Source organism: Capricornis sumatraensis, chromosome 6 (genome assembly GCF_032405125.1).
Source record: "Capricornis sumatraensis isolate serow.1 chromosome 6, serow.2, whole genome shotgun sequence".
In the NCBI taxonomy this organism is placed as follows: domain Eukaryota; kingdom Metazoa; phylum Chordata; class Mammalia; order Artiodactyla; family Bovidae; genus Capricornis; species Capricornis sumatraensis.
This window is the reverse complement of record NC_091074.1, coordinates 93,706,969-93,734,101: the sequence shown is the minus strand read 5'-3', so window position 1 is coordinate 93,734,101 and position 27,133 is coordinate 93,706,969. Positions and strand designations below refer to the sequence as shown.

Here is a 27,133-nt window from a genome sequence, read left to right as displayed (position 1 = left end):
ACAATTTGAAAAAAGAACAGATACATGTGTACGTATAACTGAAACACTTTGTTGTACCCTTGAAACTAAGACCACATTATTAATCAACCACATTCCAATATAAAATAAAAAGTTAAAAAAAAAAAAACCAGAATAAAATAAAATCTCCTGGCCCAGATGGCTTCACCAGTAAACTCTGCTAAACATTTCAGGGAGAAATAACATAATCTTGCACAAACTCCCCCAGGAGACTGAAAAAGGGAATACTCCTTCAATGTAGGTTTTGAAGTCAGCAGTCCTGATCCAGGAACAAATCACACAACAGAACCAAAGACAGCAATTCCTCACTTCTGCCCTACATGTTCTGGGCACACCTGAGCTAAAACACAACAAGAGGTATTCCCCTGGGTACATCATGCAGACTTTGCCAGCTTGGGTTCTGATGGAAGACAGTGAAGGTGGGGCCACCAGGAAAAGGCCATACCTGCAAGCTGCTGGCCAGTCCCACCTAGACACTGCCCAGCACCGGGTCAGGCCCTACTGCTCTGCTGAGATCTGGAGTCATGGCTTCAGTCCCATTCCATCCCCTCAACTCTGGGCAAATCCACCCCCCTTCAGCCCCCAACTATGCCCCACTTACAGCCCGTGCCTCGCCAGAGGCCAGGGGCCAGCCTGCTGTGGCTTCCATGTCATGCAATTTCTGCGTCTGCTTCAACTGGTTGAGTGACGGCTTTAGTTGTGTGGCCCCGACTGTCTTGCTTGTCCACTCGTCCACCAGCTTGTGCAGGTCGTCCGTGAAGGTGCCTGTCTTGTTGTTGCTGTTGTTCACCTGCGCCTGGATGTGCAGGGCAGGTTGGGGGCCCGGCTCAGGGCCCGGGACCAGGCTGCTGGTGGAGGACCCTGGGGAGCACACACAGGCCAGGGTTGGTGACACCACACGCCAGCACCACTGGCCGGCTGCAGTCATTTAAACCATGGTCTTGCTTAAGCCAGGCAACACCTTGCTTCAGGAGATGGTCTGCATTTGGGGGTCCATGCAGTTTTAGACACAGTGGAGTGATCTCAGGCTACAGGGCTTTGCCAGGCAGCCATCACCCATCTCAACAGTCAGGGGACAGGATCCCAGCTGCTGGCAGCTTTACACAGTATCCCTTCTGTGCCCACACTGTCCAGGACCATCAGACCTCCGTGTGAGGGAGTTCAGAAAACTGCAGGGTCAGCTGGACACAAACTAGGGGCAAAGTCCTCCGGCTTCTGCTCTCCAAGTTCTAACGTGAGTATTCACAGGAGACTCAACAATACTTTGGGCAGAGTGCTTAGCAGCTGCCAATATCCTTTCAGCAAAGGGAAAACGCTCGCAATAGGTTGGACTGCTGTTTCTGTAAACGATAATGATTTGGTGATCTGGAATTTAAGGCACAGAAACCATACCTCTCCTTACCAGAGCATGTAATAGTAATAAGGTGTACAAACACCCAGAGCCTTGGTGCCAACTAAGGGGCTGATGCCTGTAGAAGAAGGATCTGTGCAGCCCAGATGCCCATGGAAGGCTTGGGGCTGTGGCTTAGGTGAAGCACACCTGGCCACTTTACTCAAAGATCTTTTTTTGGATCAAAATAGACTTTTTAACTTTTAAAAATTGTGTCCCTTTCCTCCTCCAGTACATAATTTCTGGTTGGCAATTTTGGATAAGCCAGTTTTTTAACTTTCTGCACTAAATAAATAACCTAATGACCATCTCTTCAAACAAGTCATTGCAAAACACAGTTTACTTTAGAGGCTAGCAATGAAAAAGCACAGACACAAACAGTTAAACATTAGTGATGAGATTTTACACATGTTGCTATTTCTACATGAACATTTCAGCCCAAAAATAAAAACAGAAAAATTTTTTAAATTAAAAAAAAAAAAGAGAGGCATGAGATGAGAGCAGTGGGCGGCCCAGGTAAACTGATACCCATTTTGTCCCGGCATCTCTCCTCTGTGGGGGCACTCATCTTTAGCACTTGAAGGAAATACTCATTCCTACGGTTTTGGAAAAGGAGCCAATTAATGATTGGTAATACATGGACGTTTCGGAGAAGGAAAGCCAGTTAGATGTGAACTGGCGAGAATGCACAAACTCTAGGAGCCACGGAAGCTTGCAAGTGTGCCTGAGGGCGGCTATCTCACCAGGTGGAGGCCCAGCAGCACCCACGGAGGGTGGGCACAGAGCGGGTCCACACCCGCCTACCCGCTGGGCCCTCGGCTCCCGGTCCAGCCGTGGAAACCCTGATGCGCACTAGCCACAATAAAGCCCATGCGATGGAAGCGGACAAGGGGTAAAAAACCCGATAATTACGACTGCTGTGCTCTTTGCCTAGACAGAGACGCTTCAAGGCAGACCCTGCAAGGGAAGAAGAAATGACACAAGACCACAGGGTTAGGCAGGACAGCACACAAGGGGGACAAGCCACCACACTCTAAGCAAAAGTCATCAGTGTGCGAGGAGGAGCAAAGGCCAGCAGTTCAGAAAGAAGGGACCAGCCTCCTGGGCTAACTGGGAGGCCCCCAAGTCAGTGTGGAGGTTCACACGAGCTTCGCCGAGGGGCGGAGGTGCAGGGCCAAGCCCCAAGCTTCAGGTAGAAGTGTGTGTGTCTCTAGAAGCATATTCCAAAAAAAAACGAAAAAGAAAAAGAGAGAAAGAGAGATAAAGAAAGAAAAAAAAAACAATTAAAAAAAAAAAAGCAAAGCACACTGCTTGGCTTTCAAATATAAGGTTTTTGGGAGTCCTGCTGGTTGAGGCAGGATGCCCACTAGAAGTCAGCCAGGAGAGCTCTCAGTGGAGCACAGCCTGGCCCTGCCTGGCATAAGGCTCATGGGCAGTTTTCCAAGTGCAAAAAGATACATTGTTTTGCAGATTTGAGGCCAATCCCAGATCTTAGGCTGCCCTGAACAAGCCAGAGATGAGCGTGGAGGGGAAAATATGAGGAGCCCTGTCTACAGAGGCCAGAGGGAAGCTGACCCTCATTCTCGGTAACACGGCTGCCTCATCAGGTATTCCCTGTCCACGGGGCAGGGTGAGAGGCCTCCTCACTGCACCATCACTAAGAGCTCCCAGACCCCGTGCTCCCAGAGGCTGCCTGTGCTAAGACAGATGGGCAGTGACTTCAGTGTTTGGCATTGACAATTAGTGCCCACCTGGAGGGCAGATGAGCTGCCCGAAAGGGGCTGCCACACCTGGCTTACCCTGTGACATTCCAGGCAGCCAAGCAGGCAAAGGTGGGATGGGCAAGGACGGCTCAGGTGCTCCCAAGGTCACTCAGCAAGGCCACGCTAGCATGGAGGGTCTGTTTGTGCTCCCGCCCATGGCCCCTCCCCTGGAGCACGATTCCTTACACACCCCCAATCTCCCAAGAGAGTGCCCACCACAGCACCATTCCCAGCCCCCTCACTACGGAAGGCAAGACACTGCTTCCTGTATTGGGGGACAGGGGCAAAGGCTTATTGGGGAAAAGCTGTACTCATTGGTTCAGAAAACTAGCTCACACAGAGCTGCACTTATTTTGGCTCATCCTGTTGTGTTCGCTGAGGCTGACTTGGTAAAAAGGGAGGTGATATTCAGTTGGGGTCTGTTATGAGAATAAAATGGAATTGGGCCAGGCAGGAGCAATCCAGACTGATTCTCAGTGGGAACTCTGAAAAGATTTTGCTGGCCTGTGTCCTGAGATGGACCTCAGCTGGAAGCACAAAGCCCTTTAGGGGTTCCAAGGTACAAAGGGAGGAGGGTTCTGGGCTCTGTGACCTGCATGTGAACACAGATTTCCTAGTCGAGATCCTGGGGTTGTACTGTCCTCTGGACCACAGCAGTCCCCTACAGACGACCCTGGGACCTGGGACTAAGTACTTCTGCAAGGTCCCTGCAGTCTAACCATAACAGGTTCTTTCAAAAGGCTGCTCTGTGCCTGCCTGGCAGCTCCTAGTGTTGCTAGAGCTCTGCATTCAGAGCTTTCTCCTATCACCCTCATGGGAAAGAGAACATGCCAGCCAGCCATAGAAGCTGGCTGCTAGAGGGAGTCTGTGCCTGCGATCAGCCAGAAATCAGGGCTCCAGACTGATCTTTCTGGTTACCCAGGCAGGGTAAAAGACATCAGACACCAGGACACCATCCTCAGAGCCAGAAAGCAATACCAACCCACACCCTCACTGGACACCGCCTAAGGGATGGAGCATAGCTCCTGGCCGTCCATGCCCTGGCTGAACACGGGCCCTGAGGTGACCAGAGCCTGGTCAGCTCCCAGTCCTTAGGGTGGATCTTTAACACAAACAAACCAGATTTGGATCCCTCCACACAGGTCACACTGTCTGGCTCTACAAAACCACAGCTGAGCAGGCATCATGTGGCTAACCAGTCCACACTCACGCCAGAGCCCTGTCCATCCTCAAGTGGCCCCTTGAATCTTGTCCCCTGTGTCTGTTCCCTGGCCTGAGTCCTGCTCTAAACACACATCATGCAGACAGCGTCTGATGAACAAGTCTCTACCCAGCCCTGCTGAACCCACACTGTGCTAGTATACACATCGAGTTCCTGCCCACAGAGCAGGACGGAACAAGGCAGCTGCAAGGAACATCAAGCTACAAGGGAGCAATGTGAGGGCAGCAGGCCTGCACAGAACCCACAAAGGGCCCACATGGGATACATCACGGCCCCACTTGCGGCCCACAGGATACCTACATGGGACCCACACATGCCTATAGGAAGCCGACATCAGGCGCACATGGGGAATAATGGTTTTAACCAGCCCCACCCCCTGGTTTCCCATGAAGAGAGAATCCTCCCCATAGCACTTCCATCCTTAGCCAAGGCTTGGCAAAAGCCAGCTTAGCAACCCCAGAAATACTCCGAGAGCCTCCACATAGGCAGATGCTAGGGATCTGGGGCTTGGCAGCCTCTCCCAGCTACTGAGAAAACCGTTCTTCCCAGACTGCAAAGGAGCAACACAACTGAATGACCTAACATCTTGTCCTGGTGCAGCTCGTGTCTGCAAGAACCCCATAGCCAGGCCAGGAGTCTCAGGCATCGCCCAGGCCTGCATGCAACAAGGCCCCCCACCCCACTTGCCCCTACATTCACTTTGGCGTGGAAACAGAGGCAGCTCCTGGTATGGATGGCCAGCCCTGTCAGGCACCTGATGCTGTTTAGACCCTTGAAGTGCCAGAAGGACACCTCAAATTCCAGGATACATGATGCAGGCAAACTGCTCACGATGCGGGCCAGGGCAGCCACTATCACATCTGCCTGGGCCAGGCCCTGGAGCCACTATCACACTTGCAGTTTATCAAGCTTCAAATACTAAGAAGCTCACAAGGAACTGGGGCAACAGGCTCAGTGCAGACCAGCCAGGGGCCTCCCCACCCCCCCACGGAAGAGGCGAGTCCGTCGGTCACCTTGTGCCTGGCAGCGGTGTCAGGTGCCCTCTTCTGGCACAGGAGACCAACGGGACAGAGACGAAACATCATCCTGAGTGTCTCCGTACCAAGCCACCTAGACCTGAGCATGGAGCTGAAACTTTTCTGGGAAGCATGGGCAAGGAGGAAGGATGTGTCTCAGCTCTACTCTAGGATGACTCCACCCTGAACTTCATTCCCCGAGTGGCACAGGGCCTACCCTGAGGACAGTTCATCCTGAGTGCCTGGATGAGAATAGTCCCAGGTGAGGGAAGAACCTGGGGGGCTGCACTGTGGCACCTAGCGGTCCCAGAGACAAACTGGCTACAGCATGGACGACACCCGGCCTGCTGCTGCTGGACATGTGAGAAAAACACAGCAGACCTCACTGTTCCATGTGCCCGTGCCTGTCTCTGTTCCGATGAAGAGCGGGGGCAGGGAGGACCAACGGGTCTGACCACAGCTTCTGACTAACAGGACACAACCACTTTCTGAACATGACCTCACACCCCTGACTACAAGCTTCCTTGAAGCCTCCACTGGCTCCAAGCAGGGGTCTGTGCCCAGAGCCTCACTCCCAAGTCTGTCCTTCCCTGAGTGCCGGCCCACCTACGACTCTGTGGGCTGGCCTGTTCTGACACCCACTGTACGGCAGCACCCAGCCTTCACCCTCCCCTGGCTCTCCATCCTGGGCATGGCTACTTGGCCACCTCAAGTTACCTCCCCACCTCCCAAAGCTGCCTGCAGCTCCACCCCAGGTGCCCCCACCCATCTCTAGCCCCTCTTATCTTCTCCAAGCTTCATGGAAGCTGGGACCCTCTTTGTGCACTTCAAAGCTTAACACAGGTTTTATTTTCCTAGAGTCCTGTCTCCTGTACAAACTGAAAACATGCTCTTGGCTTTACCTCCAGCTCTGGGCTGGACCAGTTGCCCCCACAACCCCAGAGCCACGGCCCTTAGCACCCAAGCTCAAGCTCCCTCTGCCCTTGCAGCCAACCCGAAGTCCCCCTGCCTCTCAGCCTTCAGGGGCTGAAGCCAGCCCTAAATATGTCCCTCTGGTCTCTCACTGAGGCATATGCTCAGTCTCCTCTCAGAGCAAAAGGCTCTGTGGTCACCCAGAAACCGGCAGACTACAGGTCCAAGAGAACCCCCTGCAGGGCTCAGCAAATGCCGGCACACATGGGACAGGATGGGCAGTCCTGGGGTATCCCACCCCGTTAGAGTGGCAGTGGCAGGGGCACAGGCTCAACCTTCACATGGCTCAGCTGGAGGCTGCAGTGAGCGGGTCCAGGGCAGGAACCCACAGTATACCCTCCTGACCAGCAACCCCAGAGCATGTGGGGGCCACGTTGGGGCCCCAAGACTAGGAGCTCAGCCATGCTGCTGCTGCTGCTGCTAAGTCGCGTCAGTCCTGTCCGACTCTGTGTGACCCCATAGACGGCAGCCCACCAGGCTCCGCCGTCCCTGGGATTCTCCAGGCAAGAACACTGGAGTGGGTTGCCATTTCCTTCTCCAATGCATGAAAGTGAAAGGTGAAAGTGAAGTTGCTCAGTCGTGTCTGACTCTTAGCGACCCCATGGACTGCAGCCTACCAGGCTCCTCCATCCACGGGATTTTCCAGGCAAGCATACTGGAGTGGGGTGCCATTGCCTTCTCTGAGCTTAGCCATGGTATGCCTAAAAGGGCCACTGTGTGAAAACAGGCAGCATTATTGGATTCATGGCATTGGAGGAAATAAAGCCTTATAGGCCAGCATGTACCACCACCTGTAATCAATCTACGTAGGCCAGCTCCCCATTTGCCACCAAGCCATACCACACATATTTCTTTCTTCCTAGCCACACACACAAGCACAGAAGGAAAACATAAACCCTTTGTCCCTACCGAGCCTCAAATAATTTTTTTTATCTTGAAACAATAATTAATAATGATATAAATGAAAACCCTTAAAAAAAGAGTAGAACCACCTGAGTAGAAAGGTAGCCTGGCAAGGACCTCAGGGGCCACATGGTACTCTTCATTCACACTTTTACCCCAAATGCCCTGCTCTAATCTGCTTCCCACTCCTGGCTGGCCACCCTCAAGCAGTGATACACACATTTGTCTGACTAGGAGATGCCTGGAGATGCCTAGGGGGCAGGTGCCCTCACCACAGCTTCCCAGGCGAGAGCCAGGCACACACAGGCAGAAGAAAGAGGACTAGTGGGTGATGTGCGAGGTGAGTGGGGGGCCAGGATGCATGCAGGCTCCCAGCCCCCTACTAAACTTGGCAACTAACCTGCAGACCCAAGACGCCTGAGCAGAAACGGGGGTGGGGTGGGGGCTGTTAGCAGACAAGGGGCACTGGGCAGTTCCTGCGCATTTCTACACAGTCTTATGCCTCTGACCTGGCCCTCCTGGGGAGGGTGCCAAAGTCACTCTGATGGGGATGGACACTGAACTCTGATGGATGCCTGCCATGGATGTGGCCTCAGATCCCAGCAAGCACAATGTATCTTTATTGTACCAGCAAAAGCCAGAGGACCTAAACCAGCATGTACAATCCAATGGGTAAAAAAGCTTAACGCTTCTGTTGAAAAACAAAAACCTGAAAACCTCACAGCTTCTGAATCATTGGCCAATTGGTCTGAAGGATGAAAACGATTTTGGACAGCCTGAGCAGATGTGCCATTCCTGGACACGGAGTCCCTGGGTATGAGCAGTGTGTTCCAGGGAGGCAGATGAGGACTGGGACTTGAGTTTTGATTTAGCAGAGCTTTGGGGAACTGAATAATTGACTTCATCTCTGAGGTCGGTGAGATGAGAGGGAAATACACCAAGTAAAGTGCTCCAGCTAGAGAGAAGGCCAGGAGGGGCCGGGCCCACACAGAGGGGCACAGCAGGAGGCTTGGAATCTCTCAGGGACAGAGATGCCTGATGTAACAAGAATGGGGGGGTGGGTGGTACTGGGGCATCCTAGCTGGAGCACGTTCTCTCAGCATTTCCACATGCAGGGAGTGGGGCAGTGGGTTAACAGTACTGGATGTTGTGATACGGCCCTTGTACAGAAGTTACACCCTCCAGTGACCTTCTAGAACTGTCTCGGCTCGCTACATGCATGTCTTCAGAGTCCAGACACGTGTGAAACACACCATGCGTCTAGAGAAGGCCGGGGTTGTCTTTTTGTTGTCGCTGGAACTGGGGACAGCGGACGTGTAAATCTGCCACGATTGCAACAGAAATAAAACTACGTCCAACATAAAAAAAGAAAAAAAAAAAAACACTAAACAAACGAGTGACAAAAGAAATGCAGAGCACCTTGGGGCCTGGGGCAGAGCGCCAGAGGCTGAGAGTGGGCAAACCACTGCACATGCTTTTGGTGTCCAGGCATGAGCCAGCCAAGAGCATGCACTGGCGCTTTCTGGGGCTAGAAGGGTGGGCATGGACGGGGTTCCATTTTTTATATCAAGTACATGATTTCAATGGGGGTAGGGTAAGGTGTCCTACAAAATGTATGGAAGATAATGAAGACAGGGAGGGGCAGGGGAGAAACCAAGGGCCAGGAGGTGATAAAATACAAAAGAACAAATACAGACAGATGGACACAGACACGGGTCCACTGAGGAATCGAGCGCGAGGTTTGCTACTAGACTTATAGGTCACTCTCTCAGACGTTGGGTGGTAAACCGTCCAGCCTGCAAATGAATATAGAGGGAAGAAAACAAAGAGACAGGCATCAAGTACAGTCTCTGGGATTCCTCCTACACACCACCAGCCACATCAGCCTCTTCACTTAGCATCCACGGCTCCACCTAGCCCAGCCCAGAGGACCACAGCCACTGATCACATAATGGAAAGGAGGCGATGTTGGAGCGGAAGAGAAGCGGACCCCAGGAGAGCGTGCGGGGCAGGGTGGGGGGTGGGCACCGGCAGCGGTCACCACGACTTCTCTGGAGAGAGATGGTGGGGGTGGAGCACCTCATCGCGTAGCCGCTGCATCCACGGCAGCGGTGACGAGCATTTCCTCCTCAAGGCCAATCTCCCAGCTCGAGAGCTGTGCCCTCGTCCCCCCAACTGGCCCTCCTGACGGAAGGACCCATGTTTAGTGGGGAGTGGGGTAGGGTGGGGGTGGGCCAGTGCCTGGGAACTGGCGCAGAGCTCACAGCAGATGCCACATCTGACCTCAGTGGTCCTGGCGCCTTCCCCAGGCCGGCTCTTGCAAAGCGCACCTCCCTCTGAGCCGCTTACAGCAAGACTTGATGATGGGCAGGCCATCCACTTTTCTCATTCAAAATCTACATCTAACGTTTTTTTTTTTTCCTTAAGAGGCTGTCGGCAGCCTTGGCCACAGCTCATGTCCCCTCTATGCCACACGGGCCCTATGAGGCTAGCACATGCTCGGAGACGGGCGAGCTGGGAATCACCTGGGCCATGCGCTCCGCCTCCATCACTGGCCAAGCCGGAGCAGATGTCTGCAGACAGGGAGGCCCGCACGGAGCAAGGCTGCTGAGTCTGAACTGCCTTCCCACATGGGTCTGAAGCTGCTGTGGGCCCTGCCCCAGCTTGGGCAGGGTCCTTAGCAGGAGGGGCTCTGCTGCAGTCTGACAAGTGACCTGGGTTGGGGGGAGAAGGGGTGACAGGCACGATGAGGCACCACAGGACAGACCAGCCAGCTCAGGCCACATCTATCCTCCCTGCTCTTTGCTGGGTGACCTTGGGGAAGCTGAGTCCCTACAGGCAATGGGTTCATTGCTGGATCACCCATGTGCAGTTGTCAGGAAGATCGAAGAAAATGATCATTGTTTCCACTGGTGCTAACCTACGTTGTGCAAACACTGTGAAAGAACCACGGCCCATCTGCAGATGTACACGTGGGCTCAAAGGGGACCCGTGGATTTCCTAAGTCTCTGAAGTCTCATGTTAGCTTTAGGAATTGATATGGAATTCATGTAATTTTGGGTAGTCTTAGAAATTCTTGGGTGTGTATCCTGCAGGTTACCTGCAACATGGAGAGGGAAGGCTTAAGGTCAGCTCACTGCTGGCTTCCCACCTGGTGCATTTGGGGCTTTCAGCTCACTGGGTCCCCACCCCAGAGTGTGGGGGCTTGGGGTGTGTACTCTTAGTGCCTGGGCATTGTGGTTAAAGGCTGGGGAGCAGGGAGGGTCCCTATCATCCTCTCCCTCACCCAAGGCAGCTGCTCAACCCCCACTGTCAGGGGCTGACATACATCTGAGAAATGGGATCAGAGGAAGCAGACCCCTGCCCGGGCAGCACTCTGCAGGGAGGAGCACACTGCAACCCACAGGCAGCTGGGACTCTGGTTCTTCCCTCCTGGCAGGAGGGGTGGAGGCCTTGGCTCTCTCAGGCCTGAAGACGCTTCCTTGCTCCAATGAAAGGAGATTCAAGAAGCACTCTTCCAAGGCCTAGTGCCTGCCTCCCATCTGCCCAGCTCCCACGTCTGAGGGTGGCTAGGAGGGCCCTGGGCCAACCTGTGCTGGAGGCCACGACCTTGAGCTGCTGCACCAGGGGGCTCAGCAACTTCCCCGCCTTCAGCTTGCTCTTGCTGGTCTTTCTCCGGCGGCCGATGGGTGGGGCCGTGTGGAAGAGGCCTAAATTGGGGGGTAGCGGCTTGCCTAGGCGGCGGTACAGGGCCTCAATCTCCTGTTTCTGCTGACTTTGTAGCTCTGAGATCTCCTTCAGATGCCTGTAGGAGGGAAAGGAAGAGGGAAGCCAGGTGGGCATTCTGGTCGTTTCCAACATGAGGTCCCTCTAGGAGAGCCCAGGACTGGTAGGATGGGTATGAGGAGTAGAGCCTGCAGGGTAGGCTGGGCAGACAAGCCATGCACAGGGGACACAAGGGCATTTAAACATCACCTTCTGTTTACACCTAAGCCAAATGGGAGTATCACTGAGACCTCTGGCATCAACTCACCCAACAACAGAGCTGCATGAAGACCAGCCTAAGATATTCAAGTTTTCCGACATATCCAGACTTGTAACCTTGCTGCGTTTTTGTTTTTTTTTTTGGGGGGGGGGCGGATACCAGGGGAGGATATGAACAACTTCTCACATTTATGCTTACAATACAAACCCTACTCATAAACATGGGTGAAGAAACAAATAATCAGGGCTCAGAATTGGAAGGCTGCCTTAGCTTATCAGGCAAATAAGTGTTACTTCCTCCATGTGAGGGAACACAGCACAAGAGGCCTCTCAGAGGAGAGAAGCCTGTACAAGCGAGTCTACAGAAAATATCTTATTACCCAGGGCCCTGGGGCTCCAGCTGTGCCCAGGAGAGCTTCCAGCTAAAGCTGACCCCACAAGCAACACTATTCCTGAGAACAGAGTCGAGATGCCAGGTCACATGGGTGGGAAGCTGCTGTTAAGACTTGAGTGGAATCACTGACTGTGGGCAAGGACAGTTTCTAGGAAAGTCTAGGAAAGGGCTGGGTGGTCCCAGTTGGCCTTCCTCAGGGAGCATGCAGCTAAGGCTGGGGCCCTCTCTGCACAGCCAAGAGCAGGAGAGAGCACGGGCTTCTCCTGCCCACATCTCCATTTCTGGGCCCACTCCAAGAACCCATAGCCACTCCTTCCCAAGGATTCCAGCCTCTCCTGACCTTAGTAACTAAAGTGTGGGGCCCTCTTGTCCTGAAGGAGATTTTATGGCTTAGCTGTATCTCAGTGACCCTGACCACAGCAGGAGCAGGTAAACTTGCAGGGGGAGAGAGCAAGTGCGATCAAGGCCTATGTGTGAGACTGAAGGAGGGGAGGTGTGGGCCCCAGAGACTAGGGACCAGATCTGATGGCAGGGACACTGCCTCTGCCCTGTCACCCAGCCCAAGCAGCTCAAAGTGCACATGGCAGGACGTGGACTTCAGCTGCCAGACACTTCCCCTGACACCATAGCCCAGACCTGACCTGTTCCACAGGACCTACTTCTCTCGAAGACTCTGCAGCTCTTTCCTGATATCAGCATCCTCAATCTCTGAGTCGTTGTCACTGCTGATGTAGGATGACTGGGAGTGGAAGGAAGTCACGCTGATGGTGGGGACCTTCACGCCCATCCTGCTGGGTGTCTCCAGGCCTGGGGAGCCAGCCCGAGAGGACCTCTGCAGGAAGGCAGCGGCCTTCTTCACAAAGTCACTGGCCACACCACCACTGCTGCTGGGCAGGGAGGCATGCTTCTGCACAGAAGGCCTCCTGCGAGGGGACTCGTCCCCAGAGTCACTGGACATGGGCTCTTCCATGCCGACCTCGATGGAGGAGGCCGTCTGTGCCCGCCGCACAGCCAGCTTCATGTCTGGGCTGCAGGGAGCCTCGTCCAGGTAAACGTCAGGTGGGGCTGAGTACCGCAGGCTATTGGGGGAGGCCAGAGTCCACTCATCCTGGGTGCTGACCACTGAGAACCGGCCCACGGTTTTGGCTGGTGAGCTGCCATCCTGCTGCCCTGGCCACTTCGGAGGGGATCCTGATACCAGAGTGCTGTGAGGCTGGGGATGGCTGTCCTGGCCACCCTCAATCAGGGTCCCCGGGCAGCTCTGCATGGACTCGGCCAAGGTTTCCCCAGGGACCCTGCTGGTCCGGTCTGTGGGCTCCAGATGGGCAGGGATGGCAGAAGCAGGGACATCCTTGGGAAACAGTGGAAAGGAAAAGATTCCACGCAAACACCATCAGAGAGCAAGCCCGCCAACCCACTGAGCATCTCACTGGAGAAAACTTCTTACCTGGGGGGCACTGGGTGCTGCGAGCAAATCTGAGGCCACCTGTGCTCCCTCACGGCCAAGCGTGTGGCTCAAAGATGATTCAGCTGTAGAAACGTTAAAACCATTACTCAGGCTGGTGCAAAGAACAAAGGCAGGAATGACCCAAAAGCAGCCATCCAGAAGAGAAAGGGAGTGGCAGTGAGAAGCGGTGTGTGCAGCTGGAAAAGAGAAACTACTGACATCCTAACCCCATCACTTCACAGGAGATGCCCTGTGATCCAGAAAAGGGGGGAGACATCAGCCCAATACTACCCAGATCCCTGAAGACCCCTGCTCGAGACCCTCAGGCACAGCCAGGCCTTCCACGCACCTCATTACCATCGCCTGCCTCACCTGTCCTCTCTATACCCCTGATGTGCCTTGTCTCACCTGACGGCATTGCCTTCTCTCTCCCCAGCATGTTCTGATGATAAAAGGCTCTTATGAGGCCCAGGAAAATCAGAACAATTAGGCTGACTCCTAATCCTGCTGCTCCAAAGTCTATGGAAGGTCCCTGTCATCTGAGACTGTCCCATTTCCCCATCTACAGATGATACATTTGACCAGCCTTCCCAGGTTGCTGTGAAGAGTAAACAATAGAAGCAGAAGGAGCTGATGTGTGGAAGCCTGGCCTGAGCTGGGACCTGCACATAGCAAAGAAAACCAGAGCTGTGTGTTAGCCTGAGCTGAATTGACATGCTGCCATGCACAGGGGATTGGGGGAGGCATGACAGGGGCTGAAAGAGCCTCCAGCCAGGCTGGTGGGCTGCCCCTGCAGATTCCTGAGAAGACCCAGATCCATCTGTCATGCAGCCCGAACTCTAGGCAATACATAATACTCCTCCCTACACGACTATGGTGAAGATCATCCAATCTTGCTTTGCACACCTCTGAGGACAGGAGGCTCATTACCAACTGCACTCTATTTCTGATCAGCTCTGACAGCCAGAAAAATTGACCTTTTCCAAACTAGAATCTATCTCTTAAGAGTTTCCCTGTCAGTTCCATACTCTGGAAGGCTCCGGCACTCGAAGGCACTGATGCTGCATAAGGTGGCTGCCCATGGTACACAACTCACAGAAAGAAGGCAAAAGGAGATGGAGCGGGCACTCAGGTACAATCTCTCACCTTCTCCCTTGCCCAGCCCACTCCTGCTTCATCCCATGATCCTTATCTTCCCCAGGTAAACATCATATGTTACGCCTTCTGACCCCAATCCCAGAAGCCCCACCCCTCTAAAGTTGTGGCATCTATAAGAATGCAGTGTCCTGGGGTCCAGCCACAGAATCCAACGGTCCACTCCCCTTGTTCTGTGGTCTGGGAAGACTGTTCTTGCCACTGATACACCCATGGTCCCATTACAAGGTCAGCTGGATCCTTATCTTGCCCATCTCTCAAGAAATTCCAGGCCGAGAAAGAACCAACACCTTAGATCAGACCAACTCCCTTGTGCTAAAACATATGTGTTCAGGTAGACTTCACTATCACTTTTCACTTTCATGCACTGGAGAAGGAAATGGCAACCCACTCCAGTGTTCTTGCCTGCAGAATCTCAAGGACGGGAGCCTGGTGGGCTGCCTTCTGTGGGGTCGCACAGAGTTGGACACGATGGACGTGACTTAGAAGAAGTGAAATGAGAACTACAGCAAGAATTCCTGCAGAGATGCACAATACTCAAAGAAAGTACTGAAGAAATCCTGTTTCAGAACTTCACGGATGGCTCTAGCCCGGCAGCTTCCACAGACCTGTTGGAACTCCCCAGCCCCAGCCCTGCATTCTGTCCAAAATAACCACAGTCACCTTATAACCTCCTATGGAAAGAGGAGCTAGGGGTATCCACCAGAATATGCTGAGAGCACTGGGGAGCCAGACAGGCCCTGTTAAGATCCCAATACCCAGTCAATAGGGCTTTTACCCATTTCCACAGAGGGCTTTCTCTTGGAGTGTGAACACATGGTTTGTGCTAGAACTGCTTCTGCCACATCTGGGTCCCACCCAAGATGCTGTGGGGATGAAGGGTAAAGGAGCAGAATGTTTCAAAGTAAGGAAGGCTGGTAACCCTATGGCTTGTTACCTGTCACTGACGAGGACACGGACTGCTCCAGTGTGACCTCTAATCCAGGGGCCATTTCTGACTTTTCCAACTGAAGAAAGAAACAGAAAAAAAGAGCTGTGAGCCTTACTTGCTAACATCTCTGTAGCAAAACTGCATATCTTCTCCTCCAGTTCAAAGGATGGACTCCTTCTCCCTAGGCAACTCAACCAAAACACGTGTGGGTGGGTCAGACATGAATTGCCAGGAGACAGTGCCTCGGGCAGTACTCACCGCAGGCTGGGGCAGTAGGGCCAGACTGCCCCCAGAGGCCTCTGTACGGGGCTCATCCCCTCTTGGGAGTTCCAGGGTGATGTCTCGGTCACCTGCCTCCACAGGGGTCCCGGCCGAGGCTGAGGAGGTGGGCACGTGCTCCTGGTAGAGCAGAGTCCTCAGCTTCTCATCCAGGCTCTTGATGGTGCTGTCCACAAAGCCCACCCTTGGGGGCGGCCCTTCTCCATCTGATTCCAAGGCTGAAGGTGGCTGAGGAGGGGCGGTGGGTGCCAGCGGGGGACTGGGGAGCTGGGGAGTGGCCAGACTGATTGCTCCTACCACAGTGGGGAGTGGGGGAAGGGGCTGGCTCACAGTGGGCTGAGGGGCCCCACCAGGGGCAGCAGATGTGGGGGCCAAAGCTGACAGGGGCTCCCCCTTGGTGATGGGCTCTCTGGCTAAGGCAGGATCCCCCAGACCCATGGGGTGAAGGGGGGCCTCCAAAGGTGGGGCACAAGGCCCTCGGCCCATGTCAGGGGACTGTGCAACAAGGTGAGCATCAAGAGTCTCCATTAGTGGCCAGGGAGTCTTATGCTCACTGGCTGGCCCCTGAGGGGTTCCTGGGCCCCCTGCCTGCATGGCAGGCCCCGTTGCTGGCTCCAGCTTAGGACTGGCAGCTGGTGGGGCCATGTCTTGGGACAGAGCAGTCACGGGAGGGGATGACGGCACCAAAGGGGCTGGTGCGCCACCAGGAAGGTCCCTGGGGCCTGCTTGGCTCAGAAGCTGCAGATCAGTTGAGAAGCTGGGTTTCTCCTTGGAGGATAGCTGGTCTTTAGAGGGTGCTGAATCTAGAAGAAATAGGAAAAATGCCTCTATACTAACCTATTCTGGTCCTATTCACCTGGCACTTTGCTAGCTAAAAAGATGCCTTCTTTGGGCTGGTAGTGCTCTATATACCAGTCCTCTTCTGCTTTTCTCCGACATGCCAACTTCACACATGTGCTAGCTCCGGCCTGAGACTCCTTGCACACATCTTCCTGCGACCCTGCTTCCCACCTCAGGTTGTGTTCCAAAAGTGTCCCATTCAGCCGCACTAGCACATCCCACCTTCCTTCTGATTTTTCTGTAGCACTTAGCCATCAGGCATAACCTATCCCTGTCTGTTGACTGTCTTTCCATGCCCCCATGTGCCAGGCGAGCTCCATAAAAACAGCTCTTATGACCCTTGCACTGGCCCATTCCACAAAACTGTAAATAAAATTATAAAGTCTTAAGTAGCAAGCAGTACACATTCTCCTGCCCTGGAGAGAACAGTAACTTCTCATAAGCCAGACACCATGCTTTGGTAAGATCAGAAGCTCGGCCCAGAGAGAGATCAAGATGAAAGAGTTGAAGGACAACGTGTTCACCACCCTCTGTGAACACATCAAAAATATATCACAGGTGGAACAATTGTCACTAAAATCAAACTGAAGACTGGCAGGAGGCCTTTTGTACAATCAAGGCTGTAAAGATCGACACTGAATCGGGTAGAAAGTGATCAGGTCAGAACTGATGCCCCTAGAAGGGGACACAGAAGGGGGATTACATGGGCTTGGAGATCCTTCCTGAGGAGTGAGTGGTATGAACCACATGTTAGACATCCCATCCCTGGGGTCTGACACCGAGAAGATGAGTCCCCTTGGTTGATTTGAAAACCAGTGGGACCAGTGGGATTTAAAAACCAGGAGGGCTGTAAGAAACCTAGAATTTGCTTGTCAAGAGTGTGTACTCCTAGGAGCAAAACAGAGGAAGCAGATTGAAAGTGCCTGGGACTCTGGTCAGTTTCCTGCAACTGATCCAAGGCATGCCCTAGGCCACTCTGAGGACCCACTCCAGCACCAGGAGCTTCAGCACAGCTCCCCACTAGGTCAAAGGCTGCTACACTGGAGGAAAACGTGCATTTGTGGGAGACAGAGCTGGCTCTCACCCAGCCCTGCATCTGGTCGGGGGTGGGGTGGGACAGCCATTACTGGTGTTCACAGAAGCAGCAGATCAGGACAGACTGGAGCTCTGATTGGTGTGCAGGCACAGTACAAGCACACACACTGGCCTATACCAGGCACCACTCAGATCCTCTTGCTCTAGCTCAGATCTCCACTGGAACAAACATTTCATTGTCAGGAGAGTGGGGAGCACATACTCAGAGGGAAAGGAGGCAGCTTGAACTCCACCCTCAGGGATTCTGCTCTAGACTTTGGGACCAGACCCCACCCTTGATAGGGCTGTGATGACCAATGAGCATACAAGAAGCCCCAGATCATACCTGGCTCTGCCTCTAGCCTCTCCATCTCCAATCCTACCTACCATCAAGGTGATACCAGCCCGCACACTCTGGGAAAAGATATGACCCTGCTTACTTCAGATCCAGTTCTCCCACCAAAGCCACTGGGCAAAGACAGACTGAACAGAGGTGCTCCCATACAAGCGCAACCCTTTAAGACCAAGACGGGTAACCGTTTCACCTGATTTCATAGAGAAAACAGACGCTAAGCAAAATGAGAAGACACAGGGACTTCTTTCATATGAAAAAAGGAGAAAAACCCCTGAAAAAATAAATAATAAAACAGAGATGAATAATTTACCAGAAAGAGTTCAAAGCCTTAGTAAAAGAATCCTCAGTGAACTAAGGAAGACAATAGATGAACACAGTGAAAATTTTAACAAAGAAGTAGAAAATACAAAAAATAAAGTCATAAAATACAACTGAAATGAAAAAATACCAGAAAGGTTTAACAGCAGAGTAAGTGATACAGAAAAATGCCCAAGAGAGCTGGGAGACAGAATAATGGAAACCACCCAATCAGAACAGAAAAAGAATATTAAAAAATGAGAATAAGTTAAGGGACCTCTAGGACAATATCAAGCATACTAACATTTGCATTATTGAGGTTCCAAAGGAGAAAAGGGTAAAAAAAAATGTATTTGATGAAACTATGCCTGAAAACTCTCTGCACCTGAAGAAAAATAGATGCCCACGTACGGTAAACACAGAGTGTCCCAAACTGAACATATACACCAAGACCTACCATAATTAAAATGGTAAATGTTAAAGACAAAGAGAGAATCTGAAGGCAGCAAGAGAAAAACAAAGAGTAACATATAAAGAGACACTCATAAGTCCATCAGCTGATTTTTCTGCAGAAACTTTACAGCCACAAGGGAATGGCATGACATACCCATAGTGCTAAAAAGGAAAAATCTAAAATTTAGGATAATCTACCCAACCAGATTATCATTCAAAATTAAAAGACAGCTAAAGAACTTCTCAGATAAGGAAAAACTTAAAGTTCATATTTAACCCAACTTTAAAGGAAGTCTTAGATAGTCTTCTCCAAGTGGAAAAAACGGCATACAACAAAAGGAAAGAATTTATAGGAAGGGAAAATCCCACCAGTAAAGGAAAATACACAGTATATACAGCAAAGACCGTGGATCAAATGCTTATATAAGATTAAAAGACAAAAATTAGAAAGTTGACTATAACTACAATAAACAGTTAAGGGATATACATGGAGATGTAAAATATGACATAAAAAAACACAAAATGTGGTGACTCCACTGGTGGTCCAGTGGTTAAGATTCCATGGTTCTACTGCAGGAGGCACAGGTTCAATCCCTGGTTCGAGGAAATAAGATCCTGCATGCTGCGTGGCACAGCCAAAAAAACGAAAAACAAAACACTCACAAAATGTGGGGGAGAGGAGTAAAATAATGGAGATTTTTAAGAATGTGCTTGAACTTAAATGACTTAAATGACCAGATTAAAATAAATAGATATTTAGGTCAACATATGGCTCAGAGGGTAATGTGTCTGCCTACAATGTGGGAGACCTGGGTTCGATCCCTGGGTTGGGAAGATCCTCTAGAGAAGGAAATGGCAACCCACTCCAGTACTCTTGCCTGGAAAATCCCATGGACTGAGAAGCCTGGTAGGCTACAGTCCACGGGATTGCAAAGAGTTGGACATGACTGAGTGACTTCACTCACTCATATGAACCCCATGGCAACCACAAATCAGAATCCTACAGTAGACACACAAAAATAGGGAGAAAATAACACAAGCATACCACTAAACAAAACAATCAAACCACAAGGAAAGAAACTAAAAGAAGATGAAAAGAACACAGAATGAAAAAAATGACCCAGAAAACAAGTAACAGAATAGCAATATGTACATACCTACATATAATCACTTTAAATGTCAATGGACTAAATGTTCCAATCAGAAGACATAGAGGAGATGACTGGATAAAAAACAAGACCATTTATTCGAGAGACTCTCTTTGAGTTAAAGACACACAGACTACAAGTGAGGGGATGGAAGGAGATATTTCACAAAAATGAAAATGACAAGAAAGCTGGTAGCAATACTCCTATTTTACAAAATAGACTTTAAGAGAAAGTCTATAAAAAAGACAAAGAAGGCCATTATATACTGATAAAGTGATCAATACCAGAAGAGAATATAACATTCTTTAATATATATGCACAATATATATGTAATATATTGACTACACTAAAGCCTTTGACTGTGTGGCTCACAACAAACTGTGGAAAATTCTTAAAGAGACAGGAATACCAGACCACCTTACCAGTCTCCTGAGAAAACTGGATACAAGTCGAGAAGCAACAGTTAGAACTGAACATGGGACAACTGACTGGTTCAAAACTGGGAAAGAAGTATATTGTCACCCTGTTTATTTAAGTTCTGTGCAGAGTGCATCATGTGAAATGTCAGGCTGGATGAATTACAAAAACTGAATCAAGACTGATGGGAGGAATATCAACAACCTCAGATATGCAGATGATACCACGCTAATGGCAGAAAATGAAGCAGAACTAAAGAGCCTCTTGATGAGGGTGAAAAAGGAGAGTGAAAAAGCTGGCTTAAAAGTCAACACTTAAAAAACTAAGATACCAGGTCCCATATAGTCCCATCACTTCATGGCAAATAGAAGGGGAAATTTGCAAACGGTGGCAGATTTTATCTTCTTGGGCTCCAAAATCAGTGTGGACAGTGACTACAAGCCATGAAATTAAAAGATGCTTGCTCCTTGGAAGAAAAGTTACAATGAACCTAGACAGCATATTAAAAGCAGAGACATCACTTTGCCAACAAATGTCCGTATAGTCAAAGCTATGGTTTTCCTCGTAGTCATGTACTGAAGTGACCATAAAAAAGACTAAGTGTGAAAAGTTTTCAAACTGCGGTGCTGGAGAAGACTGTTGAAAGTCCCCTGCACAGCAGGGAGATCAAACTAGTCAATCCTAAAGGAAATCATCCCTGAATATTCATTGGATGGACTGTTGCTGAAGCCCCAATACTTTGGCCACCTGATGCAAAGAGCTGACTCACTGGAAAAGATCCTGATGCTGAAGACATCACAGGACAGAACTGTTAGACAGCATCACTAACTTGATGGACATGAATTTGAACAAACTCTGGGAGATGGGGGAAGACAGAGAAGCCTACACTCCATGGGGTCACAAAGAGTCAGACATGACTTAGCAACTGAACAAAAACAAATGCAGGTGCACCTAAATATGGAAAGTAAATATTAACAGTCAGAAAAAGGAAAAATTGACAATAGAATAAGAACAGATGATTATAACACTTCACTTATATCAAGGGAGAAATCATACAGACAGAAAACCAATAAGGAAACAGTTGTCTTAACATTAGACCAGTTGGACTTTTTATATACCTGTAAGACATTCCATCTAAAAACAGCAGAATATACATTCTCTTCAAGTGCATGTGGAACATTCTCCAGGACAGATCAAATGCTTGGCCACAAAACAAGTCTCAAAAGCTTTAGAGGACAGAAATTACATCAAGCATTTTTTTCTGACAATAATAGTATGAAACTTGGGCTTCCTGGTGGCTTAGAGAGTAAGGAATCTGCCTGTAATGCAGGAGACCTGGGTTTGATCCCTGGGTTGGGAAAATCTTCTGGAGAGGGAATGGCTACCCACTCCCATATTCTTGCCTGGAAAATTATATGGATAGAGGACCCTGGTGGGCTATAGTCCATCTGGTTGCAAAGAGTCGAACATGACTGAGCAACTAACACTTTCACTTTTCCACTTTCCACTTTTGGGACTTATTACAGGAAGAAAAATGGAGAAAAAAACAAAAGCATGGAGACTAAATAGTATGACATTATAAAAACAATGGGTCAATGAAGAAATCAAAGAGGTTATCAGAAAACATTTGGAGAAATGAAAATAAAAGCACAAATTTCCAAAATCTATGTGACACAGAAAAGGGAAGTTCTAAGAGGGAAGCAATAAAGGCCTACCTCAAAAAGGAAGAAAAATCTCAAATAAACAACATTGGCTACTGTCTAAAGGAATCAAATAACAAAGCCCAAAGTCAGCAGAAGAAAAGAAATAATAAAGATCAGAGAAGAATAAAATAGAGACCAAAAAAAAACACAAAAAACCCCACTTCAACAATAGAATAATCAATGAAAACAAGACCCAGCATTTGCTGCTTCTTTTTTTTTTAGGATAAAATTGATATCTTTATCCAGGCTCATTAAGAAAAAGAGAGAGGACTCAAAATAAGAAATGAAAGAAGAAATAATAAAACCAATATCAAAGATATACAAAAAAATCATACAGGAACAACTGGACAGCCTAGAATAAATGGATAAAAACCCTAGAAACACACAATCTTCTAAGACTGAATCAGAAATAAATAGACAGTTGGAAAAGACAGTTAAGTAGTAGTGAAATTGAATTTGTCATCAAAAAACTCCCAACAGACAAAAGTCCAGAACCAGACAGATGACTTCACAGACAAAATTCTACCATATAAAGAAGAGCTAATACCTAGCCTTCCCAAACTATCCCCAAAACTGAAGAGGAGGGATCATTCCCAAATTCATTCTAAGAGGCCACCATTACACCCTGATACTCAGAAAGATACATTTACAAAAGAAAAAAAGTACAGGCCAACAACAGTCATATAAAAAGATGGTCGACATCACTAATTATTAGAGAAATGGAAATCAAAACCATATGAGGTACCACCTCACACCAGTCAGAATAGCCAGCCTTGAAAGTCTACAAATAATAAACGCTGGAGAGGACATAAAGAAAAGAACGCTCCTACACTGTTGGTGAGAATGTAAGGTGGTGCAGCCACTATGAAAAACATGTATGGAGGTTCCTCAAAAAGCTAAAAATAGAGTTGCCATATGATCCAGCATGTATCTGGAAAAAACCTATAATTCAAAAAGACACATGTACCCCTGTTCATAGCAGCATTATTCATAATCACCGATACATGGAAACAACTTAGATGTCCTTCAACAGATGAATAGATAAAGAAGATGTGAGATATATATGCAAATACTACTTAGCCATAAAAAGAACAAAGCAATGCCATTTGCAGCAACGTGGATAGAACTAGAGATTATTATTAAGTGAAGTTTAAGTTAGAAACAGAAGGACAAATACCATATAATATCATTTATATGTAGAATCTGAAATATAACACAGGGGCTTCCCTGTTGGTCCAGTGGTTGAGAATCCACCTGCCAATGCAGGGGACACAGGTTCGATCCCTGGTCTGGGAAGATCCTACATGCCCCCACACTTTAGAGTCCACGTGCCGCCAATTGCTGAAGCCCACACACCTACACCAAAGAGGAGCCCCTGCTCTCTGCAACTAAAGCTCATGCTCAGCAACAAAGACCCAGCACAGCCAAAAATACATAAATAAATAACTTAAAATATAACATATAACACAAATGCATTTATCTACAAAACAGAAATGAACTCACAGATATAGATAACATATTTGTGGTTGCCAAAGAGTAAGGGGACTGAAGGAGGGTGGATTGAGAGTTTGAGATTAGCAGATGCAAACTATTATATATAGAATGGATAAACAACAAGGTCCCATTATATAGTACAGGGAACTATATTCAATTTCCCATGATAAACTATCACAGAAACCAATACCAGACAATGCCCTGTGGTTGGGTAGACCAGCTGAAATTGATAGCAATCAAATTGAGACATTAACTGAGATCAATGTTATACCACATGGGAGACAAGCCAACACACTCAAACTATCCAAATCAAGCAATGAAAATCATTTGTACCAGCTTGGTTATGTTAATAGCTTTGATATTTGGGTTCCATATCAGGAACGTCAGGAACATCGCTCAGTCGTGTCTGACCCTTTGCAACCCCATGGACTGTAGCCTACCAGGCTCCTCTGTCCATGGGATTTTCCAAGCAATAGTACTGGAGTGGATTGCCATTTCCTTCTCCAGCGGATCTTCCCGACCCAGGGATCGAACCCAGGTCTCCGCATTGTAGACAGACCCTTTGCCGTCTGAGCCACCAGGGAAGTCTCATAAGTTAAGCCAAAAAAAAAAAAAAACCCACAAAAACCCTCTTGACCATAAGTCTACATGTGATCCTCTATTGAAATGCAAGAAAAACATTCCATTTTAAAAACAAATTGTGAAGGGTGATGAAAAGTAGATTCTGTGAAACAATATAGAATGGGAGAGATCGTGGGGCAAGTGAAATGAACCACCACCACCAACAAAACCGAAGGCCAGTCTTCATCCAAAGAAGGTGATGTCGTGTATACAGTAGAACTGGAAGGGAGTCCTCTATTTGCAAGCTCCTTCAGGAAAACCAAACAATTAATTCCAACAAGTACTGCTCCCAATTAGACCAACTGAAAGCAGCACTTGATGAAAAGCGTCCAAAATTAGTCAACAGAAAACGCATCATCTTCCATTAGTATAACACAAGACTGAATGCTTCTTTGATGACCAGGCAAAAACTGTTACAGCTTGGCTGGCAAGTTCTGATTCATCTGCTGTATTGACCAGACACTTCACCGGATTTTTGTTTATTTAAGTTTTGCAAATTCTCTTAATGGAAAAATTCCAACTCCCTGGAAGACTGTAAAAGACACCTGAAAGAATTCTTGCTCAAAAAGATAAAAAGTTTTGGGAACACGGAATTATGAAGTTGCCTGAAAAAAGGCAGACATTAGTTTTTGCCACAGGCCTGGGGAAACAGTGATTACATGTTTTTAAAAGAAGCTGAATAAATGATCCCTGATTTCACTTCGGGGGAAAAAAAAAAAAAGGAAGCCTACTTTTAGCTGGTACAAACTCAGACAAGCAAAACTCTGCTTCAGAAAACTTTGTTTTGAGATAAATGTATTTACTTCACATGAAAAATTAAGCTATTGCGCCAGCACTATGACACTTCTTTAAATATTTACAAAAACTGGACAGGGCATGGCTCTTAACGATAACTGCAGATTGGAATCACCTGGAAGGTACAAAAGAGAGTGATGCTGGGTCTCATGTGTAGAAATGCAGATATCACTGTGTAAAGCAGGGCTTCTTCGGTATTATTGCTTTTCTTCCTCTCTTTTGTTCTTTCCTGCTTTTTTCTCCTCCCCTTTCTCTCTGTTTTCTCTCACCCTCGCTTCCTGCTTCATGTCTTCAATATTTGTGATTTATAGGAAAAACATGTATTTGGTGTTCATCCATACCTCCTGGCTCACAGATTCCCCAAATCCTTGGACTCTCCTGACCATTAAAAGCATTAATTATACATTACAAGTATAATATTTGGCCTCTTGCCCTCAGTTCCTGAAAATGCTTCACGGAAGATGACTTGGGTCCCACCCAAGGGTGGGGACTGGGGGCCAAGAGAACCAACCATGTGATCAGAGGGTTAGAACTTTCAGTCCCAGCCCCTGATTAAGAGGGAAGAGAGGTTGGAGGTTGAATTAATCACCAATGGCCAATGATTTAGTCAATTGTGCCTATGTAATGAAGCCTCACCCTGCTTATTTAACTTATGTGCAGAGTACCTCATGAGAAATGCTGGACTGAATGAAGCACAAGCTGGAATCAAGATTGCCAGGAGAAAATATCAATAACCTCAGATGTGCAGATGACACCACTCTTATGGCAGAAAGCGAAGAACTAAAGAGCCCCCTGATGAAAGAGGAGAGTGAAAAAGTTGGCTTAAAACTCAACATTCAGAAAACTAAGATCATGGCATCTGGTCCCATCACTTCATGGCAAATAGATGGGGAAACAGTGACAGACTTTATTTTTTTCTGCTCCAAAATCACTGCAGATGGTGACTGCAGCCATGAAATTAAAAGACGCTTACTCCTTGGAAGGAAAGTTATGACCAACATCAGTTCAGTTCAGTCGCTCAGTACTGTCTGACTCTTTGCGATCCCATGAATTGCAGCACGCCAGGCCTCCCTGTCCATCACCAACTCCCGGAGTTCACCCAAACTCACATCCAGAGAGTCAGTGATACCATCCAGGCATCTCATCCTCTGTTGTCCCCTTCTCCTCCTGCCCCCAATCCCTCCCATCATCAGAGTCTTTTCCAATGAGTCAACTCTTCGCATGAGGTGGTCAAAGTACTGGAGTTTCAGCTTTAGCATCATTCCTTCCGAAGAACACCCAGGACTGATCTCTTTTAGAATGGACTGGTTAGATCTCCTTGCAGTCCAAGGGACTCTCAAGAGTCTTCTCCAACACCACAGTTCAAAAGCATCAATTCTCCAGCAATCAGCTTTTTTCACAGTCCAACTCTCACATCTATACAGGACTACTGGAAAAACCATAGCCTTGACTAGACGGACCTTAGTCGGTAAAGTAATGTCTCTGCTTTTGAATATGCTTTCTAGGCTGGTCATAACTTTCCTTTCAAGGAGTAAGCGTCTTTTAATTTCATGGCTGCAGTCACCATCTGCAGTGATTCTGGAGCCCAAAAAATTAAAGTCTGACACTGTTTCCACATGTATTTCCCTTGAAGTGATGGGACCAGATGCCATGATCTTAGTTTTCTGAATGTTGAGCTTTAGGCCAACTTTTTCACTCTTCTCTGATCAACCTACACAGCTTATTAAAAAACAGAGACATTACTTTGCCAACAAAGGTCCGTCTAGTCAAAGCTATGGTTTTTCCAGTAGTCATGTATGGATGTAAGAACTGGTCTATAAAGAAAGCTGAGCACCGAAGAATTGATGCTTTTGAACTGTGGTGTTGGAGAAGACTCTTGAGAGTCCCTTGGACAGCAAGGAGATCCAACCATTCCATCCTAAAGGAAATCAGTCCTGAATATCCATTGGAAGGATTGATGCTGAAGGTCAAACTCCAATATTCTAGCCACTTGATGCGAAGAACTGACTCATTGGAAAAGACCCTGACGCTGGGAGAGATAGAAGGCAGGAGGAAAAGGGGATGACAGAGGATGAGATGGTTGGATGGCATCACCAACTCGATGGACATGAGTTTGAGTAAACTCTGGGAGTTGGTGATGGACAGGGAGGCCTGACATGCTACAGTCCATGGGGTCGCAAAGAGTCAGACACGACTGAGCACCTGAACTGAACTGAACTGAACTGAATGAAGCCTCCATAAAATCTCTACAGGACAAGGTTGAGAGAGATTTCAGTTGAACACATGGAGACTGGAGAGAGTGGTGAGCCTGGAAAAGGCACAGAAGCTCCACACCATTTCCCAATGTCTTGCCTTATATATCGGTTCATCTGGCTACTGATTCTTATACTTTTATAATCCTCATGCGAAGAGATGACTCATTGGAAAAGACTCTGATGCTGGGAGGGATTGGGGGCAGGAGG

At 48.8% G+C, this 27,133-nt stretch overlaps 1 protein-coding gene across 1 annotated transcript in view; it reads right to left on the bottom strand.

Annotated features, from left to right (window-relative positions):
* Positions 1-27,133, bottom strand: part of WNK2 (WNK lysine deficient protein kinase 2) — a 146,848-nt gene that overhangs the window by 22,534 nt on the left and 97,181 nt on the right. The window contains exons 19-26 of the mRNA XM_068974352.1: positions 15,454-16,277; positions 15,202-15,271; positions 13,110-13,192; positions 12,322-13,013; positions 10,875-11,089; positions 9,810-9,998; positions 2,321-2,365; positions 620-879 (exon numbers count right to left, since the gene is read on the bottom strand). Of these exons, the coding sequence (XP_068830453.1) occupies positions 620-879; positions 2,321-2,365; positions 9,810-9,998; positions 10,875-11,089; positions 12,322-13,013; positions 13,110-13,192; positions 15,202-15,271; positions 15,454-16,277 (2,378 nt within the window). The remainder of the gene's footprint in view (positions 1-619; positions 880-2,320; positions 2,366-9,809; positions 9,999-10,874; positions 11,090-12,321; positions 13,014-13,109; positions 13,193-15,201; positions 15,272-15,453; positions 16,278-27,133) is intronic.